The sequence below is a fragment of the Brassica rapa genome, chromosome A10, assembly GCF_000309985.2.
Source record: "Brassica rapa cultivar Chiifu-401-42 chromosome A10, CAAS_Brap_v3.01, whole genome shotgun sequence".
In the NCBI taxonomy this organism is placed as follows: Eukaryota; Viridiplantae; Streptophyta; class Magnoliopsida; order Brassicales; family Brassicaceae; genus Brassica; species Brassica rapa.
Window position 1 is genome coordinate 1,360,692 of NC_024804.2, and position 25,684 is coordinate 1,386,375.

Sequence of the window (25,684 nt, forward strand, 5' to 3'; positions counted from 1 at the left end):
TATATGACATCAAATAACAAAGGATATGTAAACCATTCATTTCATTTTGTCAGTATTGGGGACCATGAGGACCAAGTTACAACTGTAGTTTACCCATTGACATCATCCAAATCCGATTCTAATTTTTCAAGCTGGCAAGTTGAGAACGTTGCTTTCAAATGTGTTTGACATCCCGTTCTGCTACGATTGTTACATTCCCTGGGTACGGGTACACACACGCACAATACGCAGTGTATATATCCAAGAAGTCAAACCTATAAGCTAAACGAAGAACTGATATAGATCATTTGTGTTACAATTTTAAAACGATTTATATATTATAACCTATAACGATGATATACAAATAGACCCAAAATCTTAGTTTTTGTTTTGTGGAAGTTATATGCTGTTGCGTATTAAAATTAATGTTTTAGATAATCGGGTTAAATTAAAGGGTTTAACTATCTTCAACCAATAGCGGCTAATAAATATCCAAAATAAGTGTCATTATCATCATCTCAAACATTCCGTAAGCTTGTCTTATAGGTTACTTATCTCGAGGTTCTTCTATCTTTAAGTATGAAGCTGACCTATTTCTACAACTTGTTCGTTTTCAATACGAGATTTCAAACGGCTTCAAATTCTCCAAGTTATTCAAATGGGCACAGCTTAACCCGCCGAATATTGGTCCAGACATACATTTATGGGTATACAAACAAAAGAAGTGGATATAATTATAATGTCATTTACTCGTAAATGGGCCTAAGTATAGACTTTTTGTGGCTTATATCACGTTGACTAGAAAAAGCTTGATTACGTTATATTGTGATCACTAATAATCTTATCTATTAAAAGAGAAGTCACAACTTCTTTTCATGTGTGATTTTTTAAATATTGGACTTATTGGACCTATTACTAGAATGTCATATAACATAACCATCTTACCCTTCCGATCTTTTAATGAAATTATATTGACTCACGTAATAATAGGGAGATCCACCTACCGTGCAACCGCGCAGTAATAATAGGAAGATCCACCATAAGTTCGTGAGTCAATTGATCCACCTGTAAATATATAAAAGCAAAATATCTCAACATCCAATATCCTAACGATATGTATCAAACATATTTGTTATATTTCCTTAAATTGTTGTTGCTGTTAACTACTCAACAAATCTACTATATTTTCTATAACAACTAATACATAAAATCTATTCTATTTAGTGTCTATTAGTTTAAGATTTCACAGAATATACTCTCTATTTAACCATCTATAAATAACTACGCTAAGTTTCATACTTACGACATCACCTTCAATTTTCTGCAAAAATGTCAACTAATAAGAGTGTTTCTTTGCTTAAGGCCATCAAGCCATACAAACAAGGGTGGCGTATTCAAGTTAGGTTGATTCATTCGTGGAGACAGAAAACCATATATGGAGGAGATAGTCTTGAGATGATCTTCGCTGATGTTACAGTGAGATGATTTGTGGTTATTTGTTTTTTTTTGTAATCATATTCATATATGTACTAAGAGTATCATCTATTTTTTTTTGTTTCAGGGTGATAAAATCCACTGTACGTGCAAGAGGACTTACATTCAACGTACGCAACGTGACCTACGTCTTGGTGAATGGCATATGATAGATGTATTTTCGTTGTCTAATGCAACGGGACAGTATCGTACAACGAACCATACATACAAGATGTCCATCATTGAGGACACAAAAATATCAAAAAGTCCCTATGTGTGTGATGATAAGTTCTTCCGTTTTGCCGATTTTGAAGAGATTGGAAATGGAACCCTCAAAACTCATTTTCTAATTGGTTAGTGTATCAATCATATTTTGTTGTATTATTTAAGGTGATTGAAGTTAATTTTGAACGGTTTGTTAATTTTTCAGATGTCATTGGTCAAGTGACCAGTCTTCGTGACATTCAAACTGTCCAAGTTTCTGGCAAGGATAAGAAGAAAGTTGAATTCCGTTTACTGGACAGCAGGTGAGTTAATATAACAAATTGATATCTACACTCTTTATATAATATATGATTGCTTATGGATTGAATGACTTATTATTTCAGTGGTCAGAGCATTGCCTGTTGTTTGTGGGGAAAGTATGCTGAACAGCTTGATGATCATCGCCAACAAACAAAAGATCCTAATATGGTGTGCTTGATCCGGTTTGCGAAAATTGGGTTTTACAGAGGTTTGAACAACCATAACCGAAAGCTTTGGATTTAATTTTAATAAAAATAACGCACTTAGATCATGTTTTTCTTCTTCTCTCGTGCTTTTGTTTTATAGGAGAAGTTCAAGTAACCAATGCATTTGATGCATCACTAATCCTTTTCAATCCTGAGTTACCCGAAACTCTTGCTTTAACAAACGTGTATGATTCTAACTACTATATTTATATTGTTCTTATACTATAAGACTTTGACCCTTTTATTTTTATACATGCTATTTTATTTTCAAAAGGGAACATAATGAGCTTGCTCTCGCTCTTATTGATCCAAAGAAAGAGAAACGTGTGACCAGATACCAAGCTGAGGATTGGAATGATGTGGATATTAAATCAATCTCTGAGATCAACATGGCAACAATGGTTTTGTTCTTATATTTTGATGAACATTTAATTTACCATCATGTTTATGTTTTCAATAATATCTGATTCTGCTTTGTTTGCATGTTTAGGAAGAGGATTGCAAAATCATCTGCTCAATCGAATCTATAGATACAGATTGGAGCTGGTTTTACCAAGGCCATGACAGTTGTAAGAAACGTGCAATACTAATCAAATCAAAGAGTGGAAATTTGGCTTCAAATGAGAAACCAGTTTTCTGGTGCACAAATTGTCATACTAATGTCACCAGTGTATCTCCAAAGTGAGTTTTTATGATTTTAGATTACCTATGTCTTATTTGTTTTTTTTTTTTATAATTTATGTTTTTTGGTTTTAAACAGATTCAAATTGCATCTGGTTGTCAAAGATGACACAAGTACTTGCAAACTGATGATCCTTGATACAATTGGTAAAGTCATTGTCGGATGTGAAGCAGTAGAGCTTTGGGATGGTTCCTATGATGAGGTTACTATAGATAGATTTTTATTAAGTTTATTTACTAATACTTGATTTACTACATCAATGACGTTTGCTTTGAAATATTGAAAATGCAGATTGAAGATCCTGATGTCTTACCACAACCTATTAACGATTTGGTTGGGTTATCATTTTGTTTTGGTGTTACTCTTGGCTCTGAGAATGTTTCCGGTGGATCAGAAATCTTTTTGGTTTCACAAGTTTTGTCTGGAGACAAGCTTCTCCAAATCGAGACAAATTCTGAACCCATAACTCATGTTACAGATGGTTCATCAATCATGTCTGGTGGAGAGGTATGTTTTAAGAATACAATAGATGTGACTATATGGTTTGTGCTCCTTATATATTGTTTAGTGTGATTAGCTTTATATAAACGTTTTTCGTTGTTTGTTGACCTTATGATTAGGTGTCTGCACCAGAAAAGAACAGTCAGAGTTCAGAAGAAGGTTCCTCAACCCCCTTCTCAAAGCGCAAAGAAAAAGATCAACTTGAGCAGACTTCAACTTCCAAAAAAATTTGTACCAAGGCTATCAAGATGGAGAAGATTAAAGATGATTAGCTGGAATTAGAAGGTGTCATGCGAGATTGATGAGTTTTTCATTATTTTTATGCTTTTTTAAAATTCTTCTTCTGGTTTGTTTTTAATAATGTCTGTTGTTTTATAAAACAGACTATTTATTTTCTGTTTTCGAACTTAATATTTATGGGTTTTAATTTGCATAATAAATTTATTTACTATCCTTAAAAATACTATCTTTAACCAATGCAAACAATGACTGAGACTGCTTCAAAAAGACTTCCATTCTTATCTAGCCAAACAACTTAATTGTACTAGCAAACTATAAGTTGGAAAGCAGTGACTTACTGGACGTATTGATGGTTTGACGGCCAGTGTCTGAGCGCTGCCAGAGCTAAGGAGAATCAAAGTTCTTCTTGATATCAACACTGAAACCAAAAAAATGATTGTATGGATTTCAGTCATACGTTTTTATACTATATACATCAATCAAAATACTTTCACAAATCAAAAAAGGATACCGGAACAAAGGAAAGCTCATCTAGCTTTAAATTAAAAAAATATATACATATCGGATATTTAATCATTTTACATATCTTAAAAAATAAAAAGCCATTTCTAACAAGATTTTCACGATTGTAGCAACTAGATAATATTATATTTTAGCAACTAAATAATATACCATCCAAGCTAAAAAACTCATTTTCTCTAAACTCTGTTATCAATTTTCACACTCCTGTACCATTGTGTAACTTAAGAGTCTGCAAGGAGCATAAATATTTCTCATAACTTATACATCTAATCAGGTACATTTACCATCACGAAACTGATTTCACATTCAAAACGTGTTTTGTATATAAGTTTTTGTTTTCAACAAACATTACTGCAGGCACAATGAAAAGGAAAAAAAGTGATGGTCCAATTCAAAAGTTGGATTCAACACTACAAACAGAGAGTAAAACTAGACGAAAACAGAACAGTGGGAATTGGATGCAAGTCGACAGAAATCGTGAAGGAAAATCAGTTAGAAGTGCGGATGTCCCACTGTCTTCTATTTTTAAGAGACTATTTCAGGATGTCGTATACATGCCTACTGATGCTGTTCCACCTAGCAATCAAGGGAAACTACTCACTCCATGTACACCAGGAAACATGAGCAAATGCTTTAAAAGTATGGTTCAATATATTTACTTCTATTGACATTGTTTTGTGTGACCCCTGTTCATTTGACTTAAACCAAAACTATATGTTTTTCTTCAGTAGGTGTAGACAGTGGGACTGGCCAAGCTTCACACGGAAGTTTACAGAGAAGTTGTATCACATCTTTAGCATGTAAGTATAAACCAGTACTGAATATAGTAACAATCGCATATATTGAACGATTGTGACAAAACTGATTTTTTTATCCTATTACTGTGCTAGACACATCTGGCATCAGAAAGAGACCACGAATGGGCTTACCAGACAACACTGATAAAAAGAGTTTTATGGATCGTCTTGATGAAGATTTGAATAGTGATACATTTCTTGAGCAAATGAGTGGTGATGAAAGTGAAGAGGATGGGAATGCAATAGCAACAGAATCTGACTTTGAAGGTTATATTTTTGCGAGATTTGTCTATGTATATGCGATCTATGAGTTTGACAATATGTAACTGTATTAACATTTTTATTTTTTAACATTATGTAGATATATTTGATGAGAGTTTTCAACCAGACTTTGAGTGTAGTTCACAAGAAAACACTGATTCTGAATCGGAACCAGAAATAGAAGTTGTTGACTTAACCGTTGACACTGCGCCAGATACCGTGCTTAACACTAACAGAGTTAAATCTTTGGCAGCACTTTTCGAAGAAGCATTTCGTGCTACAGAAAAGCCAGCTAAAAAAGCTTTACCAAAAGAAGATGGTAATAAACACCAAGATACTAAAATCACATATATAGTATTACAATTGTCACTAACTATTTTTAAAAAATCTACAGCTTATATAGATGAAGGGGATGCAACTTACACATGTACTTACTGTGGCGCTATTATGTGGTTTGGTGAACGCTTAAAGAGGCGTCTTAAAACCAAAAATCCGCAGTTTTCTCTCTGTTGTATGAAAGGACAAGTGCAGTTGCCATTACTAAAACAACCACCTGAAGTTCTTAAAAATTTGCTGAATGGAGATGATAAATTAAGCAAGCATTTTCAGAGAAACACAAGAGCTTACAACATGGTGTTCTCATTCACTTCACTTGGTGGAAAAATTGATAGATCTGTTCGAAAGGGAAAAGGTCCTAACATGTTGGTCCTCCAAGGTGAGAACTACCATTTAATTGGTAGTTTACAACCACCTAATGGAAATGATGCTAAGTTTGGACAGCTTTATATCGTTGACACTGAAAATGAAGCAGAAAATAGAACAAAGGCATTGAGGTAATTAAGCCTGACTTTTTTTTATGTTTATAATTATAAGAATAGATGTTTACTGTGACTATTAATCTTACCCGTTTTATGTGTTATTTTTTACAGCAAAGGGAGGCAATCAAAAGCTTATAAAAAAAGTGATGGACTTAAGAAAGAGATCATCGACCTTCTGATTAAGATGCTGAATGAGACCAACCCTTACGTTAAACAGTTCAGATCAGCAAAAGATCGTTTCACCATCAATCCTAAAGACTCTTTTCATATGAGGATAGTCAGTGATAGAGCAAAGGATGGAAGAACATATGACACACCGACAGCATCAGAAGTCGCTGCACTGATTCCTGGAGATTTTAATCTGGACATGGATAAAAGAGATATTGTTCTTCAACAGAAATCAGGCAAGTTGCTAAGGATCGATGAAATACATGCTTCATATCTTGCACTTCAGTATCCTCTTTTATTCGTACATGGAGAGGATGGTTTCAGACTTGGGATAAAGAAAGGTGTTACTAAAGCTACAGAGAAACTGAAAAAGAAAAATATTAGCATGAGGCAGTTCTTTGCGTTTCGTTTGCATGAACGTAAGAATGAGGCTCATACTATCCTAAATTCAGGAAGGTTGTTTCAGCAGTTTGTTGTGGATGCCTACACAACTATAGAATCCAATCGCCTACGCTATCTGAGGACTCACCAGACCACTTTACGTTCTGACAGTTATGACTCTATCAAGCAGTCAGAAAATGCTGGCAGGATTGATATGGCCGAGCAAGGATCTTCGTTTCTCTTACCAGCTACATTCACTGGTGGCCCTAGATATATGAAAAACCTCTATCTTGATGCAATGACTATATGTAAGCATTTTGGTTTTCCGGATCTTTTCATCACTTTTACATGCAATCCTAAATGGTCAGAGATCACAAGACATCTTAAGAGCCGAAAGTTAAAGGCAGAGGACCGATCAGACATCATTTGCAGAATGTTCAAAATGAAACTGGATTCATTGATGGATGATTTAACTAAGAAGAATATCCTTGGCAAAACTGTATCATGTGAGTTAAATATTCAGCTTTCTTGATTTTATGCTTTTATATTTCAACTATTTACTAAACCAATGTTTGTTGTCTGATCTTTGCAGCTATGTACACGATTGAGTTTCAGAAACGTGGTCTACCACATGCTCACAGTCTCTTATTTATGCATCCTACGGCCAAGTTCCCCACAACAGATGATATTGACAAGATCATTTCAGCTGAGATTCCTGATAAGTCTCAAGAACCAGAGTTGTACGATATCGTAAAGGATATGATGATTCATGGACCATGTGGAGCTGCTAACATGAAATCTCCTTGCATGGAAAATGGGAAATGTTCGAAGCTCTACCCGAAATCATTTGCTGATAAGACAACGGTGAGTAAGGAAGGATTTCCGATTTACCGTAGAAGAGAAGATACAGATCGTTATGTAGAGAAGAATGGGGTGAAATGTGACAACAGATTTGTTATTCCTTATAACAAGAAACTATCTCTACGTTATCGAGCTCATATTAATGTAGAGTGGTGCAACCAGGCTGGTTCTATAAAGTACTTATTTAAGTACATTAATAAAGGAAGTGATCGGGTGACAGTAGCTGTAGAACCACCAGATCACGTGGTTGCAGAGGCGCTTGGTATTCCAGAAGGAGAAGTGGACCAAAACAAAAGGAATGAATTCAAAGAATTCTTTGATTGCAGGTATTTTTTCGATATTTTTACATACAACTGAATTTAAAAATCAGAAGAAAGATAATATAAAAAACTAATAAAATATGTTTTGTTTGGTATTGTAGATATGTTTCTTCGTCTGAAGGATCATGGAGAATTTTTAAGTTCCCTATTCATTATAGGTCTACTGCAGTTGAAAAGCTTAATTTCCATCTACCAGGCAAACAAACCATTATATTCAAAAAAAAAGACAAACTGGAAGCAGTCATTAGTCGTAAACTCATTGAGAATACTATGTTCTTAGCATGGTTTGAGTTGTGCAAAGTTGATGATCTGGCTAAAACTCTCACCTATGCTCAGATTCCTAACTTCTTTACATATTCAAAGAGGCAGAAGAAATTCATAAGACGGAAAAGGGGATTCAGTGTCGGCCGAATCAACTATGCTCCACGCAATCAAGAACATGCTTATTATCTCCGTGTGCTGTTAAACTATGTGAGAGGTCCTACGAGTTATGATGACATCAAAACATTTGAAGGTGTTGTTTATCCAACCTACAAAGATGCATGTTATGCTCGAGGATTGTTAGATGATGATCAAGAGTACATTGATGATATTCTGAGGAGAAGCTATGAAAGCACAGGAGCTGAACTAAGACAGTTGTTTGTTATGATGCTCATGAACAACAGTTTATCTGGGCCAGAGGATGTTTGGGAGAAGACTTGGGAATGTCTTTCAGATGATATTGAGCATCACAGGCGTAAAACTTTCAATAGGCCATGTATTTTTACTTCACTATTTTCGTTTATTATTTAATTTTCTTGCTAAATGTTACATACTGTTTTCTGTCACAGACGTATGAGCAAAATCCTTCTAAAGAAATTCGCTTTTTCTGTTGTAGGACTATTGTTAAGTGACCATGAGAAAAAGAAATTCGCTTTGCTGGAGATTGAAAAGATTCTGAAGCGTTGTGGGACTTCTTTGGCAAAATATCCTTCTATGCCACAGGTAGCAAAGACACATAGTAAGGATTCAAATGTGTTGATATTAGACGAGAGAAGCTATGATCGTGAGGCTTTGTTAGAAACTCTAGATAGAGATGTTCCAAAGATGACTTCAGAGCAGAGAAAAATATATGATGAAATCCTAGATGCTGTTAACGAGGAAAGAGGTGGAATGTTTTTTGTGTCTGGATTTGGTGGCACTGGAAAAACGTTTCTCTGGAAATTACTATCTGCAGCCATTAGATCACGAGGAGATATTGCTCTTAATGTTGCATCGAGTGGGATTGCTTCTTTGTTGTTACAAGGTGGTAGGACTGCTCATTCAAGGTTTGGCATACCACTTAATCCAGATGAGTTTTCTTCGTGTACTATGGCTCATGGATCAGATCAAGCTAATTTGGTGAAAGAGGCATCGCTGATTATATGGGATGAAGCTCCCATGATGAGTAGGTATTGTTTTGAAGCATTAGATAGAAGCTTATCTGATATTATTGAGAAGCAGAGCGACAAGCCATTTGGTGGAAAGGTTGTAGTTTTTGGAGGCGATTTCAGACAAGTGCTCCCAGTAATAAATGGAGGTAGTAGAGCTGCAATCGTGTTGGCTTCTATGAATTCTTCGTATCTGTGGGAGCATTGTAAAGTGCTGAAATTAACTAAGAACATGCGATTATCATCTGGTGGTTTGTCAGCTGAAGAGTTGAATGATCTTAAGGAATTCTCTGAATGGATCTTAAAGGTTGGTGATGGTACACTTGGAGAGCCTAACGATGGAATAGCTGAGATTGAGATCCCCTCCGAATTTTTGATTACTGATTCTGATGAACCAATAGAGGCCATTAGCAAAGCAGTGTACGGAGATCCTTCTTCACTAAAAGGAAACAAAGAAGCTAAATTTTTCCAAGAGAGAGCTATTTTGTGTCCAACCAATGAGGATGTTAACATGATCAATGATTACATGTTGGATAAGCTGGATGGTAATTTATATTATCACCTTTTTGTGCTTTATTTTAGAGCCAAGATTTCCGAGATTCTTATATACACTAACTACATCCTATGTTTTAATTATTTTTAGGTGAGGAAATGATTTATCTAAGTGCAGATAGTATTGATCCTACTGATACAAAAGCAGTGAATGATGAAGCACTTGACTCAGATTTTCTAAACAATATTAAAGTGTCTGGATTGCCGAATCATAGACTTCGCCTGAAAGTTGGTTGCCCAGTTATGGTTCTCAGGAATGTTGATCCTCCAGAAGGGTTAATGAATGGAACAAGGCTACAGATTACTCAGCTGATGGAATTTATGGTTGCCGCTAAGATTATCACTGGATCTAATGTTGGGAAGACAGTATATATTCCTAGATTATTGATTACACCATCTGATACGAGACTGCCTTTCAAAATGCGCCGAAGGCAATTGCCTTTATCTGTTGCTTTTGCTATAACCATAAACAAAAGTCAAGGACAGTCTCTCTCAGAAGTTGGACTCTTCCTACCCAGACCTGTGTTTTCACACGGACAGCTCTACGTAGCTATTTCTAGAGTCACATCGAAGAAAGGATTGAAAATTCTTATTGTGGACGAAGATGGAAAACCTCAGCATAAGACCGTCAATGTTGTTTTCAAAGAGGTTTTCAATAATATATAAGCCAATGAGTGTTTGGTGAGGTATGTGATTAAGCTCTCCATCATTTACTGTCTATTACTCTACTGGAGATCATATTTTTTAAATCTCTTTGAAACGTGATGTGTTTTTCAGATTTTGGAACTTCATGAGAAGAGAGGAGGAAGTTCTTTATCGTACTTGAATTTATGAACAAGCTGTTTTCGAATTATTTTCCGAAGCATGTTGTTGTTTTTGATATAACTTATCGTTTTTCTATTTTTTTCTAGATGTTAAAACTATAGCAAAGAAATAAAGACAATTAAACCAAGTTATGCAACATACAATCAACTCACAGCCAAAACAATAAACCGATGAAACTATACCACATTAAACCAATGAAAACAATTATCTAGGATTCCTTTCTAAATTTCCCTTCTTATCTAACCAGACCACTTAGATTTTCTAGCAAACGTTAAATGGTTCTAAAAAACTAACCTGACTTATCGAATAGCACGAGTCAGATTGGATTCATCTTGGTTAGCTGGGCTTATCATTCCTCACGATCTTCCTCACAATATAATTCCTTGGCTTTCCTTGGAGCCTGTTTGTAATTTAAAACTGTTAAGAGAATAAATTTTGAAGTCAATCCTTGAACTTTGTAACTAATTTATAGATGATACAGAACTTACCTAAAATATTTGAGACGCCCCACCCATGTACGAGCTCTGTTTCTTGATCTCAAGATCATTCAACAGCTCCTCTGCAGAGATCTTCCATATCACTATCTTCCATATCAGTCATATTCAAGCTGATTCTCTGCAGAGATTACAAAAACAGAGCTTAAGAAACCATAACACTCTCAATAAGTCAATTTTTATACTTTACCTGCACTTATAGTGAATGGAGTTAGGCGTCTTTAATGATTTTTGGTTGTGGTAAGCTCCATTACCATTTCTTCAGGTATCCATCAGATGAAACTTTCCTGCGAGCAAATAAAAGAGCATTTAGTTGTCCATCAAACTATTAGTAACTGTCAAACGTCATGTTCTTTGGCACTAACTAACACAAAACTAAAAAAATGAACATAATATTGTCCTATGGTTAAGGTCCTTTGTCATTGAGTCTGGTTTCTTTGTCAGACGTTGATAAAAACACCTATGATAAAGTTTCTTTTTGTCATTGATATCAGTTTGATGGACTAGATGTATATTAGTCAAGCTCAATCGAGAATTGTTCAAATTCTTTTGACCAGAGTTTCAGCAAGTGTTCAATATATACGATTTGATTCTAAACTCATCAGATCACAGGAAAAAAAAACGAATTGAAAAAGAATTCACAGGGGTAATAGAAACTGATCTTATTTATTCATATTATAAAGGAATAGGAGTTTCAAAAAGAAAATAATTCACCTCTGTTTTCATGTACTGATCGGAATTGCATATGAAATTATATTAGGGTAGAGCTCCATCAGAGCTCCATATATTCTTCCGCTGAGATTTTCATATCTCCTTCGAAACAGTACCGATCTCCGTCTACACATATTTGATAGATTAAATCAATTGAAAAAATAAACAGAGGTGAACTAAAATAACCGAAACTAAAACCGTTATAAATAGACATGCTTACTTGATCTTGGTCGGGAGTCAAGAGAGGATGGTGTCTGAGAGACGGATTTAGTCGATCAAATAGCTCGAGGATCGTAGTTAGGATCGTGTCTAGGTTAAAGAGAAGACATAAACCAAAGAAAATGGTTAGGTAGACAGACACGTTTTTTTCCCGGAGAAAAATCTGTTAACGATCATTTTGGGCTTACAAAACATTAATCTCACTTTGGACTTTGAATAATTGAATTTAAAGAATACTTGACCCATTAGATTTATATTTTAAAGACTACTTGACCCATATGTATAATATTTAACTCTTTACAATCTTAACTTTTAAAATCAGATAATTCATTAAAAAAAATATAATTAAATGAATAATTATATTCTTTATAAAATCTATACATGAAGCTTAAAGTTTAATTTTTGCTAAGTTTCTTATTTTGTGAAAAGTTTGATTATATTTGGAGATAATAATATTTTAATATTTTCCAAATTCTATTTCTATTTTTTATTCAATAATGAAATACTAATCCATCAAACAAAATATAATATAACAAACAAACAAACACATGTGAATTTTGAAACAATCTATTTGATGGATAACAAGTATACCCCATAATATATGAATGTAAAAATTAAATTATAAAACTTTTTAAATTTGTAAAATATTACAATATCTTTCGAGGTAACAATAAAACAATATTTACCAATCTTTATATAAAATTAAGAGTTAAATAATGAAATAACAATCCAAAAAACATAATAAAACTGACGTATGTGAAAGTTTAAAATAACCTATTCAATAGAAAGATATATGGTTAAATTATTATATTTTAAAAATTAATAGACACACATTATATATATTATAATATATACCAATTTAAAATTTTAAGTCAAATATCTTATATCAATTAAAAGGGAAACAAACACCCGCGCGGTTGCGCGGGTCGAGATCTAGTTAATGTTATACTAGAATTTGTCGTAATGCAGTGTTGTATTATAGGCATATCATATGGTTAATCTGATCATACCGTTTAAATTATGGAGCTTTAACCAAGCGCTCGTAGCTTGGTGGTAAAGGAGGTACAGCTGTACTGCCCGCCACCCGAGTTCGAGTCTTGACCACAACGGATTTAACATCTCTTCCGTTGGGGCGCTGGACCCCTTTTAGAGGGATAGTTGGGAATGTGACTGCCCAGATACCAAAGTTATCAAAAAAAAAAATTATGGAGCTTTATATCCTTACTACTAGAACCTTAATTTAATGTTGTAACACTAGTTATGTTATGTTAAAATTATTTAGTCAAAGAACATTGTGTGTGATACTTTGTTTATTATGATCTTGCGACTATCTACTTTGACTGACCATCCAGTTTAATAATCCTAATTTCGACCGACCGGTAACGAGCTACAACACTAACCATACTTAAGGGTCATTAGTCAAACATGTATATAGTGTTTATAATAATTCACGTGACTCTTTCAAATCGGAATTTCATGTGGTCTCATGTGTTTGCTTCTCCTATAATCCCTTGGAATAAAGAAGAACACAAAGAAATCTTGTAATAAACTATTATGCTCTTGTTTATTTCTTGGTGGAATACTTATTAATTAATTAACAGTTGACAAAACATCATCAATTAGCTAGCAGATATTACAATTCAACGTTATTCTAACGAATTCATTAAGAAACCAAAACAATTAATTTAAAATTAGTCAAAATAAGCACCTTTATTCAAATATTTTGCCATGTTAGATTATGAATTATGTGAACTTGTTTCTTATACATGTGTGTATATATATATGTGTGTGTAGATGTATCGATTTGTAATTACAACTTACAAGTATACATCATACATGTATAAACAAGTTTGACTTTGTAGCGGAGGAATCCGAGCAGTGGTTACAGGCTCACGGCAAAATTTATGATAGATCGATCACGTCACATGCAATCATGCATTACCCTAAACTTCCTACATTATTAATTAAATCCGACTCCAGCATTATTAATTAAATCCGCCTCCAACTTTGTTTCACATAACTATCAAAAATAATTCAAGATTGTATTTGACAGTTTGTAATTCTAAAATATCAGCTGATAAAGTAATCGAAGGTCTCCTGAGCTCGGTTATATGGAAAATCAACAGAGTGTCGCATATAATATATTATGCATGTACAACAAAATCATGATGAATGCGTTATATATTGAAACCAAAGAGTTAATAATAGCTTCACATAAGAAAAACATTATATATTTTTCAGCAATGATTATATTTCCTTATCATCATTCCTCAAAATGAGATTCCTAATAATCAAAATATAATACCAGAATGTATTTTATACTCACACTGTGAGCAACTTTTGGGTAGCCATGTGGAAATGTTATTTATTATACTATATATACAATGTATGAATATATATCTCCTTGTTGCATATTTTGAGAAAATTCATTATGAATATTTTTGTTAAAGAAAATCCACCATGATTACACAGTTGTACTATTATATAGGGTTTAGTATATAAAAGAGAAAAATGAAGGTGAATAATTTTCACAAATATCAAGACCAAAGCCTTTTGGGGTGTATCTATGAGGGTCCCCCGATAGAGAATGATCACTGAACCTAACCGAAAACTTAGAAACAATAATTTGATGTATACAAAGACATTATATGATAAAGAAAAATTATGCAGCAATATATATACATATATATGGCTGACGTATCACCAACCTCGAATTTTGGTGGATAAAATGACGTTCACAATTAGCAGTATATATATGATGCATAATTATATATATGTTCTAGATAAAATTTGCTTAAAACAAGTCTTGGTTGTAAATTATCTAGAATAAATGAAACTAACGTATTTAAAATTTTTTTTTTTGAACAAACCTTCATTAATATTAAATCAAACACTCAAACAGAGTGAGGTAGTTCTAGCAGTGCTCTTTTCGCAAGCGCATCTGTTTCTACATTGTTAACTTTAGGAGTACGCAAGAAAGAAATGGATAAAAAGGAAGTACATAGTTAAGAAATATCAAAGAGAACTCCTTGGACTTCAACAATGTTTTCCTTGACGTTGATGGCCAGTATTAGAGACCTGGAATCTGACCATAAGACCAGTTTGCGCAAACCCAAAGACCGAACTACCTTCAGACCAGCTTTAACCGCAAGAGCTTCTGCTACTAAGACAGCCGAGACATTGCTACTAAGACGCTTGACAAAGCTTTTTGTTGTTTTCTTTGAAGATCTTATTATTAGTAATTAACGTGAAACCGTATATTTAGTATATATATATATATATATTTGATTACATGAAAATTGTTATTATGTAACTATGAAATGTGTAAATATTTAGTTAAATTCTCCACTAATCCGAGTTTTACTTTTTATTTTATAGTCTTACAATATACTTCTACTTTTATTGGGAACTACTTCCACTTGATTCCACATTCTCGAACTTCGCTAGCTTCCAAACAATAAGATGCTAATAATCATATAATTTTATAATAGATGAAAATAATACATATACTACGCATATTGATTAACAGTTTTGAGAAATTATATATAACGGAATGATATAATTTGCATTACGACATATTTATTATATACAGATATATAGACCTAATAATACAGCCAAATCGTGTAAAGCTAAGATATTACTTTTTGAACCTTTGTAAGATATTATTTGGGGGAATTCTAATTTCGATTCATCTATAATTGGATGCTATCGATTTTTAGGGTAAATTATGCTATGTCTATGTATGTATTTATACATGTTTTCAGTATTTGTAATTTATGTCATATTCCATACTATTTATTTTTAGTGCAACCACATAAAACAAAATATTTAAGCAAAAAAGACATAAAACGGAAATAAATTAGATAGTTGTTTCAAGCAAATCTAGGTATATATTATAAAGTTTGTAAGAATAAGTTCATCACATTTTTTTAGTAAAGAAATTCATTAGTAACTTTAGTAAATTAAGTTTTGCTTGAAACACATTTTCCTTTTTATATTATGTTGTAGTTTGATTTCAATGTTTGAGAAGCTGTCTTTTTCTTCAATATTTATTTTTATCTCATATTTCGACGTTGAATGACATCCATTCAAAATTGTTTAGTTGCTACAGTAGTAATTAATACAAATATATCCAGTAGTGTTTAATTGTTGTACATATATCAGAATTGATAAAACTGTAACAACTCGTATCAAGATGCTTTTCTATCCAAATTTTTTTTTTGTCAACATCCAAAATTTAAACTATGATATATGTTGTTCATATATATAGTAAATATTTCAGTAACTAATGTGAATACAGATTCATGCATGCACATATGTACGTATGTCATTTCCTCCATTATTATTTTTTACATTCCTATAATTTGAAGTTAGTGGATTACATTCATGCATGCATATATACTTGTACTTCCAAGAAATATTTTGTGTCACAAAGTTGTAGAAATTCTATGAGTTTCTATAACCTAGGTACGTAATGATATATTTAATCCCGATTATATATATATATATATATGCGTATTTTATTATTTTGTATTAGTGACATTATTTTATATTAGTGACATTGCATTGAGGAATGAGTGCCAGATAAAAATTTAATTTTCCAACGAAAGTCTCCGAACTAATTTAGTGTATAACATGGAAGTGACATTCTTTTTTTTTTTTTTTTTTGTCATCTGGAAGTGACATTCCTATTTCTTAATACTTCCACTCAGTGGCAGAGGGAGAATTTTGTTTTAAGAGGGTCAAATTGATGATACATATATTTTGCAAGAGTCATTAAGCTAAACTCATCGTATGTTTCCACAAGACATACATGCAAAACAAAAAATCTTCAAAATTCACATGGGTCAATTGACCCACATGGTTATATGCTGCCTCCGCCACTGCTTCCACTTATATCTTAATAAAATAGAAAAATATGCAATAAACTTCCAACTATTCTTTTTGGTAACACTTTTTTGTAAAAAGAAAGAAAAAACTGTTACGTCTAGAGATTCAAAAGCATATTATCATGCAAGCTTTCAAGGTGATGAATATAGAACTTGGAACTACCTAAAAGAGCAAACAAACAAAACAGAAACTATAAAAAGATAATCATAATAGTAAAATTAATTTTTCTGAGCAACTTAATAAAATTAATTTTAAAAATTAAAAAAAAACTTGTTTCGATGTGGTTAGGTAGTTGGCGGAGGAGTTTTAAAGTGGGCCAAAACTGGACCTACTCGTGACTCATCATCTTCTCCACGTGGTTGAATATTTCTGAGCATGATGTGCAACGTGGGTTTTATATGATCACTGATTGAAATAACTTGAAAAACACTAAATGCTTCCATTAGGTCAGTAATAAGAAAGAACCAGTGGGATTGTTTTTAAGTGGAGATACGCAAGTTGGCAAAAGCAAAACAAATTTAAGCGGAAATAACAACTTATGAAACTCTTTACACCAAACAAAAAAAAACTTATGAAACTCTCTTCTTCCTCCTTTTCTTTTACCATGTAGGTTTCTTAATATATGCATAGTGGAGAAGCTAGGAGTTTGTAGTAATTTAATTTTAAGAAACTAAACAAATAGAGGAAAATAAGTGGAGCCATGAAAACAACAAACTAGCTCATGTATATATATACACACAGGGCCGTGCCTGACTATAGGCTGATCAAGCACATGCTTGGGAGCCTGATGTGTATAAGTATTTTAAGGGCCAATTTTTTTAACAAAATCTAATTAGTTCTACTGGTCTATGTTTAATTCTTTCCTACAAAGGGTTTGGGGTTTGATTCTTTGCCCCATAAATTTTAATGTTTTTCCATAATAAGTAATTGAAGAGCCAAAAATATATTTTGTGCTTGGGGGCCCAAAAAATTCAGGCACGACCCTGTATACACAACCTTTGAATGGTAAGTAGTTTAATTTTCACTATATATAACATCTCAATCTCTGATTTCCATTAGCATAACACATGTAAATAATATCTACTATGCCGTGCACATATATACGCAGGCTCATCAATTTGATTTGTATAACTATAATCATAGTGAAGTTCATGGACTGGACCAGACGATCGGATTTTAGATGGTGTATGTATATATCACTCGTTATCTCTGGGTCCAGTCTCCAATTTATTACTCTTTCACATCACACAATTTAGTAACAAAAAACCGACGGGAATAACATTAATAATCAGTAATCATATTACAAAGTGATAATTGATTCTATTATCAGCAACAAATGTAAACAAAGACGGCATATGGCTGAGGATTGTGGGATACTATTCTCTAATTAAAGTCACAAAAATGCAATAATTAAGAGAATCGAATAGTCCTATATATTTTCTATAGAAAAATGTAAATAATATAAAATTATTTCGCATTTTAAGCAAAGGCATATGACAAAAGTTAGGTCCTAAATAAAATATTGCATACACCCATAGAATAATCAACCCATAGAAGGCGCAAACCACATGCATTCTCGTTAGTACTCAGACTCCTATATAAATACGCACATCTTCTCCCTCCAAATCCAAACCAATAGATCTCTTTTCTCATACAACAAACAAACAAAAAAACATTCAACTTAACTACATACACTTCCAAATCAATCAAAACCCACCTCAAACATACTTTTGCTTCTATTCAGAAAATGGAGAATATACTCATGGCAAGTGAAGCATATTTATCAGACCGTCGGTGTATTTGGGTCAACGGTCCGGTTATCGTCGGAGCAGGCCCATCCGGTTTAGCTACAGCAGCTTGTCTACGTGATCAAGGAGTCCCATTCGTTGTGGTCGAAAGATCAGACTGCATAGCATCACTCTGGCAGAAACGAACGTACGACAGGCTCAAGCTCCACTTACCCAAAAAATTCTGTCAATTACCCAAAATGCCCTTCCCGGATCACTACCCTGAATACCCAACAAAACGACAGTTCATCGATTACCTTGAGTCATACGCAAACAAGTTCGAGATCAAACCGGAGTTCAGTAAATCCGTGGTATCTGCTCGGTTTGATGAAACCAGCGGGTTATGGCGAGTTAAGACGACGACAACAGCCGGAGAGGAGATGGAGTATATCTGCCGGTGGTTGGTGGTGGCAACGGGAGAAAACGCTGAACGTGTTGTGCCGGAGATTAAAGGGCTTAAGACGGAGTTTGACGGAGAAGTGGTTCACGCTTGCGAGTACAAGTCCGGCGAGAAGTATAGAGGGAAGAGAGTTCTTGTCGTGGGATGTGGAAACTCAGGCATGGAGGTCTCACTCGATCTTGCTAATCACAATGCTATTGCTTCCATGGTCGTTAGAAGCTCGGTAAGCAAAAACATAATATTTTATTTTCTTATAACCACATAATAAAATTTGAAACATTAAGCTAATTTTCTTTTTGTGTTTTTATTTTAATTTGTCTAGGTTCATGTGTTACCAAGAGAAATAATGGGAAAATCAACGTTTGGAATCTCAGTGATGCTAATGAAGTGGCTACCTCTATGGCTCGTCGACAAGCTTCTATTGATTTTATCATGGCTAGTTCTTGGGAGCTTATCTAAGTACGGGCTTAAAAGGCCCAGTATCGGCCCAATGGAGCTCAAAAGCAAGACGGGGAAAACACCGGTTCTTGACATCGGTGCTCTAGAGAAAATAAAGTCCGGCGACGTAGAGATCGTCCCAGCAATCAAACGGTTCTCACGGTGCCACGTGGAGCTCGTAGACGGACAGAAGCTACATATCGATGCCGTGGTTCTTGCCACCGGTTATCGCAGCAACGTCCCTTCTTGGCTTCAGGAAAGTGAATTCTTTTCCAAGAACGGGTTCCCTAAATCGCCGTTTCCAAACGCGTGGAAAGGGAAGTCGGGTCTGTACGCGGCCGGGTTCACGAGGAAAGGATTGGCCGGAGCATCTGCGGACGCCGTTAACATCGCTCAAGACATTGGAAATGTGTGGAGAGAAGAGACCAAACGGCAGAAGGTGAGGAGAAACGTGGGTCACCGCAGGTGCATCTCAGTTGCTTAAGCCTCAAGTCAGGTGTCTTTCTAGTATAAAACAATATTTTTATTTATTTGTAAAGTGTATAGTAGAGTACAGAGAGTCCTCTCCTGAAGTCCACAGTGTTTTTTTTTTTACACGCTGTTATGGGCATTTTGTAATAGTTTAGGATGACGTGGCTTTTTACTATACAGTCTATACTTGTTCATTTTTCTGTAATACGTTTTTGGCGAGAGTAATTAATTAATTTGTTTTAAGTGTAACAACTGTCGGCTGAACTCATTAAGAGAGCCAGTTCATTATGACTGTTAAGTTTTGGCCCACAACTAAAGGCCCAGAATCACGTATTGGCGTCCCATATATTTGAGAAATGAATAGCCCAATAAAGAGGATGGACGGGCATGACATTTGTCAACAGAAGAATTAGGCCACATTTCACTACACCGACAATCGACGGTCCAAAGACGGTAGCTTATCAATTCGACTCCATTTCGTTTGAATTATCCCAAATCCATTTTGACTTGTAAAATAATAGTATAGATAATTTTCTCTTGTAAAAAATAAAAAACATTGTGGTCTTAAAAAAAAAGTAGAATTTGAATAAGTAAGTCATGTAATTAACCCAAAAATAAGAAGATTTTTGTTAAAATTAATTACAGAAAACAAGTAAAGTTACGCCCTCTACCAAAAAGAAAAGATAAAACATGAAGACATTAAAGTATTTGAATCAAATATTAATGAAAATTTGGTGGGAATTGATTTGGTAGCACGTAGCATGTACCTTCCGTAATTAAGAAATTAACTAGATTTCCACCCGCACAACCGTGCAAGTATATATTTTCACATTTATATATATAGATATTTGTTTTACATAATTATTATATATTTTTAATGTTACTCATATATTTAAATGTTTGTATAATTATGCAAAATATAATAATTTTATAGTTTTCATGCTGTAAATTAAAATAATCACATATATATGTTACTTATTATATATTTGACCTATTGAATTTGCGTTTGATTACTAAACTAATTTTTTTAATGCATGAAACAACATATATGAAAATAATTTTTTATTTAATTTATTATAATCATGATCCGTAATTCAAATTGCTAGATTTTTTTAGTAATTTTTTAATGTTTATTAATTTTATATAATAAGATAAGTTAAATTTTATACATGTATTATATAGTTTACTAATATTAACCCGTTTTACCAACATATTATATTTTTAGCATAAATATTTTATATTTATGAAAATAAAATATGTTAACTTATCAATTTAAAATAATTTTATCATATTTTGTTCAATATAACGCTTTTATTTTAAAATGATAGATATTATTATAAAATTGATAAAATAGGATATAATTTTATTCTTTTAGTAACTTTCATTACTAATTACAAATTAGTTGAAAATATTTATATTCAATTTATGATAATTAAGATCTTATTATAATCTTTTTCAAGAGATTTGTTAGAATTTTAATTTTTTTTTAAAAAATTAAAAGATATAAAAGATATTATGATTAAAGTAGTTAAAAATATTATATATATTAGCATTAGTGATATACATTTAATAGAAAATTTAAATGATGATCCAAATAAAAATATCACTCATAAAAAAATCATGATTTTTATTTTAGTAGAAAACAAATTTGAAAAAATTAAAATAGAAATAAATATTTATTTCTAACAAAATCTTTAAAAATTATTATTAAATTTATTTTTGAGATTAATTAATTTCATTTTATTTAAATTTTCGCTTATAAACCAAAACTATATTCCATTTTAATTTTTAATTATATTTTATTATAATTTAAATTAAACTAACTAATTTTTGAAAGTAAATTTAAAAAGATTCTAAGAAGATTTTAAAAAAATTTTGTTACAACATTTTAAATATATTCATTTGTATTTCAAATAAAAAGATAAAGATATTAAAAGATATAATAATGAACTTACGTAAAATATGATATTTTCTATGAATGATCCAAACTAAAAAAATCACACATGAAAAAAAGTCATGACTTCTGTTTTAATATATTAGATTTTCATTTTTCATTTAATCTTAGAACTAATAAACGTATTGATGGAAATATTACAACTTCTATCATATAATTAGAAAAATTAAAGAGAAAATGACACAAAGAACACTAAATGAAGTTTTCCTCCCCAAACTAGCACTCAGGATCAGAATTCACAAAAATAGGTTTCATTAAAGGGGCAATTTACCCTTATGCCCCCTTCTTTAACTAATTTAAAAAACAAATTTGAAATCAATTTGTCGCCGTCCTCGTTTCATCGCTTCTTCTTCTCGTCTCTCCGTCGTCGTCGTCGTCTCTCCGTCGTCGTCTCCCCGTCCTTGTCGTCGTCGTCTCTCCGTCGTCGTCGTCGTCGTCGTCTCTCCGTCGTCGTCTTCGCCTCTCCGTTGATCCGTCGTCGTCGTCTCTCCGTTTATTTATCGTCGTCGTCGTTTCTCAATTGATCTGTCGTTTCTACGTCTATTCATCTCATTCTCTCTCTCGTGTGTCTGATTTGATTAAGGTTTGAATCATTTCATTTTGTTATACATTATCTAGGTTTTGTTATATATTATTCATTTGTTGATGATTTGAAGTTGATTTTGTAGAACAATGGAAGTTTTGTGCATCTGTGGACAATGGATCTCAAAAGAATCTCTCCAGTGGGAGTTTCTTGTTGATTTGAAGAGGAATGCATCAATCATTTCCATAGAAGAAGATCTACTGTATGAAGATTTGATGAAGATTGTCTCTGAAGATTTTAGTGTTAAAGAGGAAGAAATCAGTTTGAGTTATGGTTTTTCATTGGATATGAAATGTATTATTGAAAGTTTCCCCCCACTCTCGATAGGTAATACTCGTCAGCTCAGAACTTTCATTTCCAAGACTAGAGCATTTGATGGAACCTGTCGTTTGTGTGTTAAGGTTTGTATGATTTTTTCTTAGACTTTTCACGATATGCTTCATAACCAAGTATTATGCCTTACAGAACTACTTGACTTATGCAGGTTAGTACTGATCCAGTTAGCTGTAACACTCAAGCTTCTGATACATTTGCTTCTACTGTTCCATTGAATGCCAATCCAGCGATTCTTTCTACTGTGCAGAGTGAAAAACAGGTACATTGTCCTTAATTCCTTTTTTCTGTTTGTGTTTGCATGATATGCTTCATAATCAAGTACTATGCCTTACAGAACTACTTGACTTTTGCAGAGTCTTCTATATGAAGGTGTTTCTACAGTTCCTCTGAATGCTCTTCCGGATTTTAGTACTGATTCAGCTAGCTGTAACATTCAAGCTTCTGATACATTTGCTTCTACTGTTCCATTGAATGCCAATCCAGTGATTCTTCCTACTGTGCAGAGTGAAAAACAGATACATTATCCCTAATTCCCTTTTTCTGTTTGTGTTTGCATGATATGCTTCATAATCAAGTATTATGCCTTACAGAACTACTTGACTTTTGCAGAGTTTTCTATATGAAGGTGTTTCTACAGTTCCTCTGAATGCTCTTCCGGATTTTAGCCCTGTCCATATTGGACTTTCACCAAACACGAGAGTAGCTGGCGATATTAAGGTGAATAGCTATTTTAAGACAAAGAGAGAGTTGATGTTGAGGATGAAGAAATGGGCTTTAGAGTGGAAGTTTGAGTACAAGACTGTCTCTTCTAACAAGTCAAGAGTGCTTTTGAGTTGTGTTGATGAAAATTGCACGTGGAGGATGCGTGCTATCAAGCTACCTGTTTCAGATTTTTTCGTTGTTAAAAAGTATGTTCATGAGCATACATGCGATACAACACACAGGAAAGCCAACCACAGACAAGCATCTGCAAAGTTGTTGGGTTCTTTGATTTCCAGCAATTATGGAGAAAAAAAGGAAGGTCTCAAACCGAAACAGATCATTGAACAGGTCAGGATGCTGCATGGTGTTCACATCAATTACAAACAAGCTTGGAGAGTGAGAGAAGAAGCTCAGATTTTGGTTAGAGGGACTCCTGAAGACAGCTATTACAATTTGTCTAGGTGGTTGTATAAAATCACAGAAACAAACCCTGGTTCCTTGACTTATCAACATGTTGATGCTGCAGGAAAGTTCAAGTATGCATTTGTGGCTTTTGGTCCATCGATAAGGGGATTTTCATTGATGAGGAGAGTTATTGCAGTAGATGGTACATTTCTGAAGGGAAAATTCAATGGGACTTTATTGGCAGCTTGTGCTCAAGATGGGAATTATCATCTATATCCTCTCGCCTTTGCAGTGGTTGACGCAGAAAACGGCGCCTCTTGGAAATGGTTCTTTAGAGGTTTGAGCCAGAAGATCCCGGACGCTTCGGATCTTGTTTTTGTATCAGACAGGGCTAACTCCATTTCTTCAGCGTTGGAGGATGTATATCCCTTATCTCACCATGGAATTTGCAGGATCCATCTGCTCCGCAACATCACTCCTACATATGCGAAGACTGGGTTGCTACCTCTGGTGGAAAGCGCTGCTGATGCCTATACGTGTCACGAGTTCTGGTTAATCTTCAAGGACATAAAGGATAAATGTCCTGAATTGGCTAAGTATCTGGAAGAGTCTGATTTTAGGAAGTGGGCACGAAGCTATGCGCCTGCGAACAGGTATAATATCATGACTACCAACATTGCAGAGTCTCTCAATTCTATGTTGAAGATGCCTCGTGAGTTGCCCATTATCTCTCTCCTTGAAACTATCAGATTGACGATGACCACTTGGTTTTTTGAGCGACGCGAAGCGGCTGCGAAACATAAGCACCTGGTTACTCCAAAAGTTGTTCAGAAATTGGTATCTAGGTTAGGGGCCGCAATGTTGTTGAATGTGTATCAAGTTGATCGAAGCGAGTTTGAGGTGAAGAATGAAACAATGAAGTTTGTTGTTGACTTGGAGAAGCGGCATTGCACATGTAATGTTTTCGACATTGACAAGATCCCCTGCATCCATGCCATCGCTGCTGCTAAGCATATCAAGAGAGATGAAAACCGTTTTGTTGATGCTTCTCACTTGACAGAAACGTGGGCTAAAGCTTATGCTGAAAGCATACATCCTGGTGGAGAGTTGTCAACGTCCACCTATCCAGAGAATATTGATGAACTGTCTTGCCCACCTCCAGCTACCAAAAAGAAAAGTGGACGCCCTCCTACAAAGAGAAAGAGATCCGTTGGCGAGTTTGGGGTTCCTGGATCTAAATCTCAGTCCCACAAGTGCAGCAGATGTGGCACAGGAGGGCACAACAAGATCACATGCCAGAGGCCTATAGGATGAAGTTCTACATTTTTACATTTTTATCGATTATTATTTGGATGTTTGGCTATTTGATGGTTACATGATATGCACAAGACCATATACATTTTTTCTTTTGGAACCCTATCCTGAATAAGTATGATTTCTTACAACTTTTGTAATATACAACATTATCTTTTGATCTCATTTCAATTTTTAGTTTAAACTTCTTTGCTAGAAAAAAACACAGTAATATTCAACTATTCTGGAATCCCATCCAACTTTTGTAACATCCAACTTTTGTAATATACAATGTATTATACTATAAATTGTATGGGTAAATTCAATTATGTGGAAGCAACTAACAGATGATTCTCCTCAGCCTAGCGGCTAAACCACGAAACCTATGATACCGAAACATTTGATCGACCCGGGTTCGACTCTCCTACGAGTAATGGGTGATTTTTTTTTTTTTTGTTCAAACATATATCTCAGGAATCAC

General features: G+C 33.9%; 3 protein-coding genes, 1 long non-coding RNA gene and 1 pseudogene across 8 annotated transcripts; 4 read left to right on the plus strand and 1 right to left on the minus strand.

The window, feature by feature from the left end:
- Positions 1-56: 56 nt before the first annotated feature.
- LOC117129089 lies at positions 57-12,477 on the plus strand (annotated as a pseudogene).
- On the plus strand, positions 1,309-3,638 carry LOC103844454 (replication protein A 70 kDa DNA-binding subunit B-like). Its single transcript, XM_009121234.2, has 10 exons — positions 1,309-1,455; positions 1,541-1,805; positions 1,883-1,979; positions 2,061-2,185; positions 2,284-2,368; positions 2,458-2,584; positions 2,674-2,864; positions 2,944-3,067; positions 3,157-3,372; positions 3,486-3,638. The coding sequence occupies exons 1-10, from the start codon at positions 1,309-1,311 to the stop codon at positions 3,636-3,638; spliced, it is 1,530 nt and encodes a 509-aa protein (XP_009119482.2).
- LOC108870196 lies at positions 10,625-17,786 on the minus strand. 3 transcript variants are annotated; one of them, XR_004452672.1, is made up of 4 exons: positions 11,946-16,442; positions 11,205-11,851; positions 11,009-11,135; positions 10,625-10,920 (listed from the first exon to the last, which is right to left on the minus strand). It is a non-coding gene; the product is annotated as an uncharacterized LOC108870196 (long non-coding RNA). The 3 variants fall into 3 exon arrangements; XR_004452670.1 differs by having other exon boundaries at positions 10,625-11,301; positions 11,729-11,851; positions 11,946-17,786; XR_004452671.1 differs by having other exon boundaries at positions 10,625-11,135.
- Positions 17,787-17,840: 54 nt separating this feature from the next.
- LOC103844281 (probable indole-3-pyruvate monooxygenase YUCCA9) lies at positions 17,841-20,213 on the plus strand. The gene is made up of 2 exons (XM_009121079.3): positions 17,841-19,244; positions 19,344-20,213. Exons 1-2 carry the CDS (start codon positions 18,582-18,584, stop codon positions 19,941-19,943), a joined length of 1,263 nt encoding a protein of 420 aa, XP_009119327.1. The 5' UTR covers positions 17,841-18,581; the 3' UTR covers positions 19,944-20,213.
- Positions 20,214-22,037: 1,824 nt separating this feature from the next.
- LOC117129053 lies at positions 22,038-25,678 on the plus strand. 3 transcript variants are annotated; one of them, XM_033282416.1, is made up of 3 exons: positions 22,038-22,868; positions 22,952-23,062; positions 23,157-25,678. In XM_033282416.1, the coding sequence occupies exon 3, from the start codon at positions 23,554-23,556 to the stop codon at positions 25,222-25,224; it is 1,671 nt and encodes a 556-aa protein (XP_033138307.1). In that variant the 5' UTR covers positions 22,038-22,868; positions 22,952-23,062; positions 23,157-23,553; the 3' UTR covers positions 25,225-25,678. The 3 variants fall into 3 exon arrangements, with proteins under 3 accessions (XP_033138307.1, XP_033138306.1, XP_033138308.1); XM_033282415.1 differs by having other exon boundaries at positions 22,952-25,678; XM_033282417.1 differs by having other exon boundaries at positions 22,038-22,467; positions 22,553-25,678.
- Positions 25,679-25,684: the final 6 nt, after the last annotated feature.

Bases quoted from the DNA above. Each gene is read 5' to 3' on its own strand.
- LOC117129053 (XM_033282415.1), top strand. From the start codon at position 23,554: ATGTTGAGGATGAAGAAATGGGCTTTAGAGTGGAAGTTTGAGTACAAG.
- LOC103844281 (XM_009121079.3), top strand. From the start codon at position 18,582: ATGGAGAATATACTCATGGCAAGTGAAGCATATTTATCAGACCGTCGG. The intron at 19,245-19,343 runs GTAAGCAAAAAC...TAATTTGTCTAG, and splicing joins CCATGGTCGTTAGAAGCTCG to GTTCATGTGTTACCAAGAGA.
- LOC103844454 (XM_009121234.2), top strand. From the start codon at position 1,309: ATGTCAACTAATAAGAGTGTTTCTTTGCTTAAGGCCATCAAGCCATAC. The intron at 1,806-1,882 runs GTTAGTGTATCA...TTAATTTTTCAG, and splicing joins CAAAACTCATTTTCTAATTG to ATGTCATTGGTCAAGTGACC. The intron at 2,865-2,943 runs GTGAGTTTTTAT...GGTTTTAAACAG, and splicing joins GTCACCAGTGTATCTCCAAA to ATTCAAATTGCATCTGGTTG.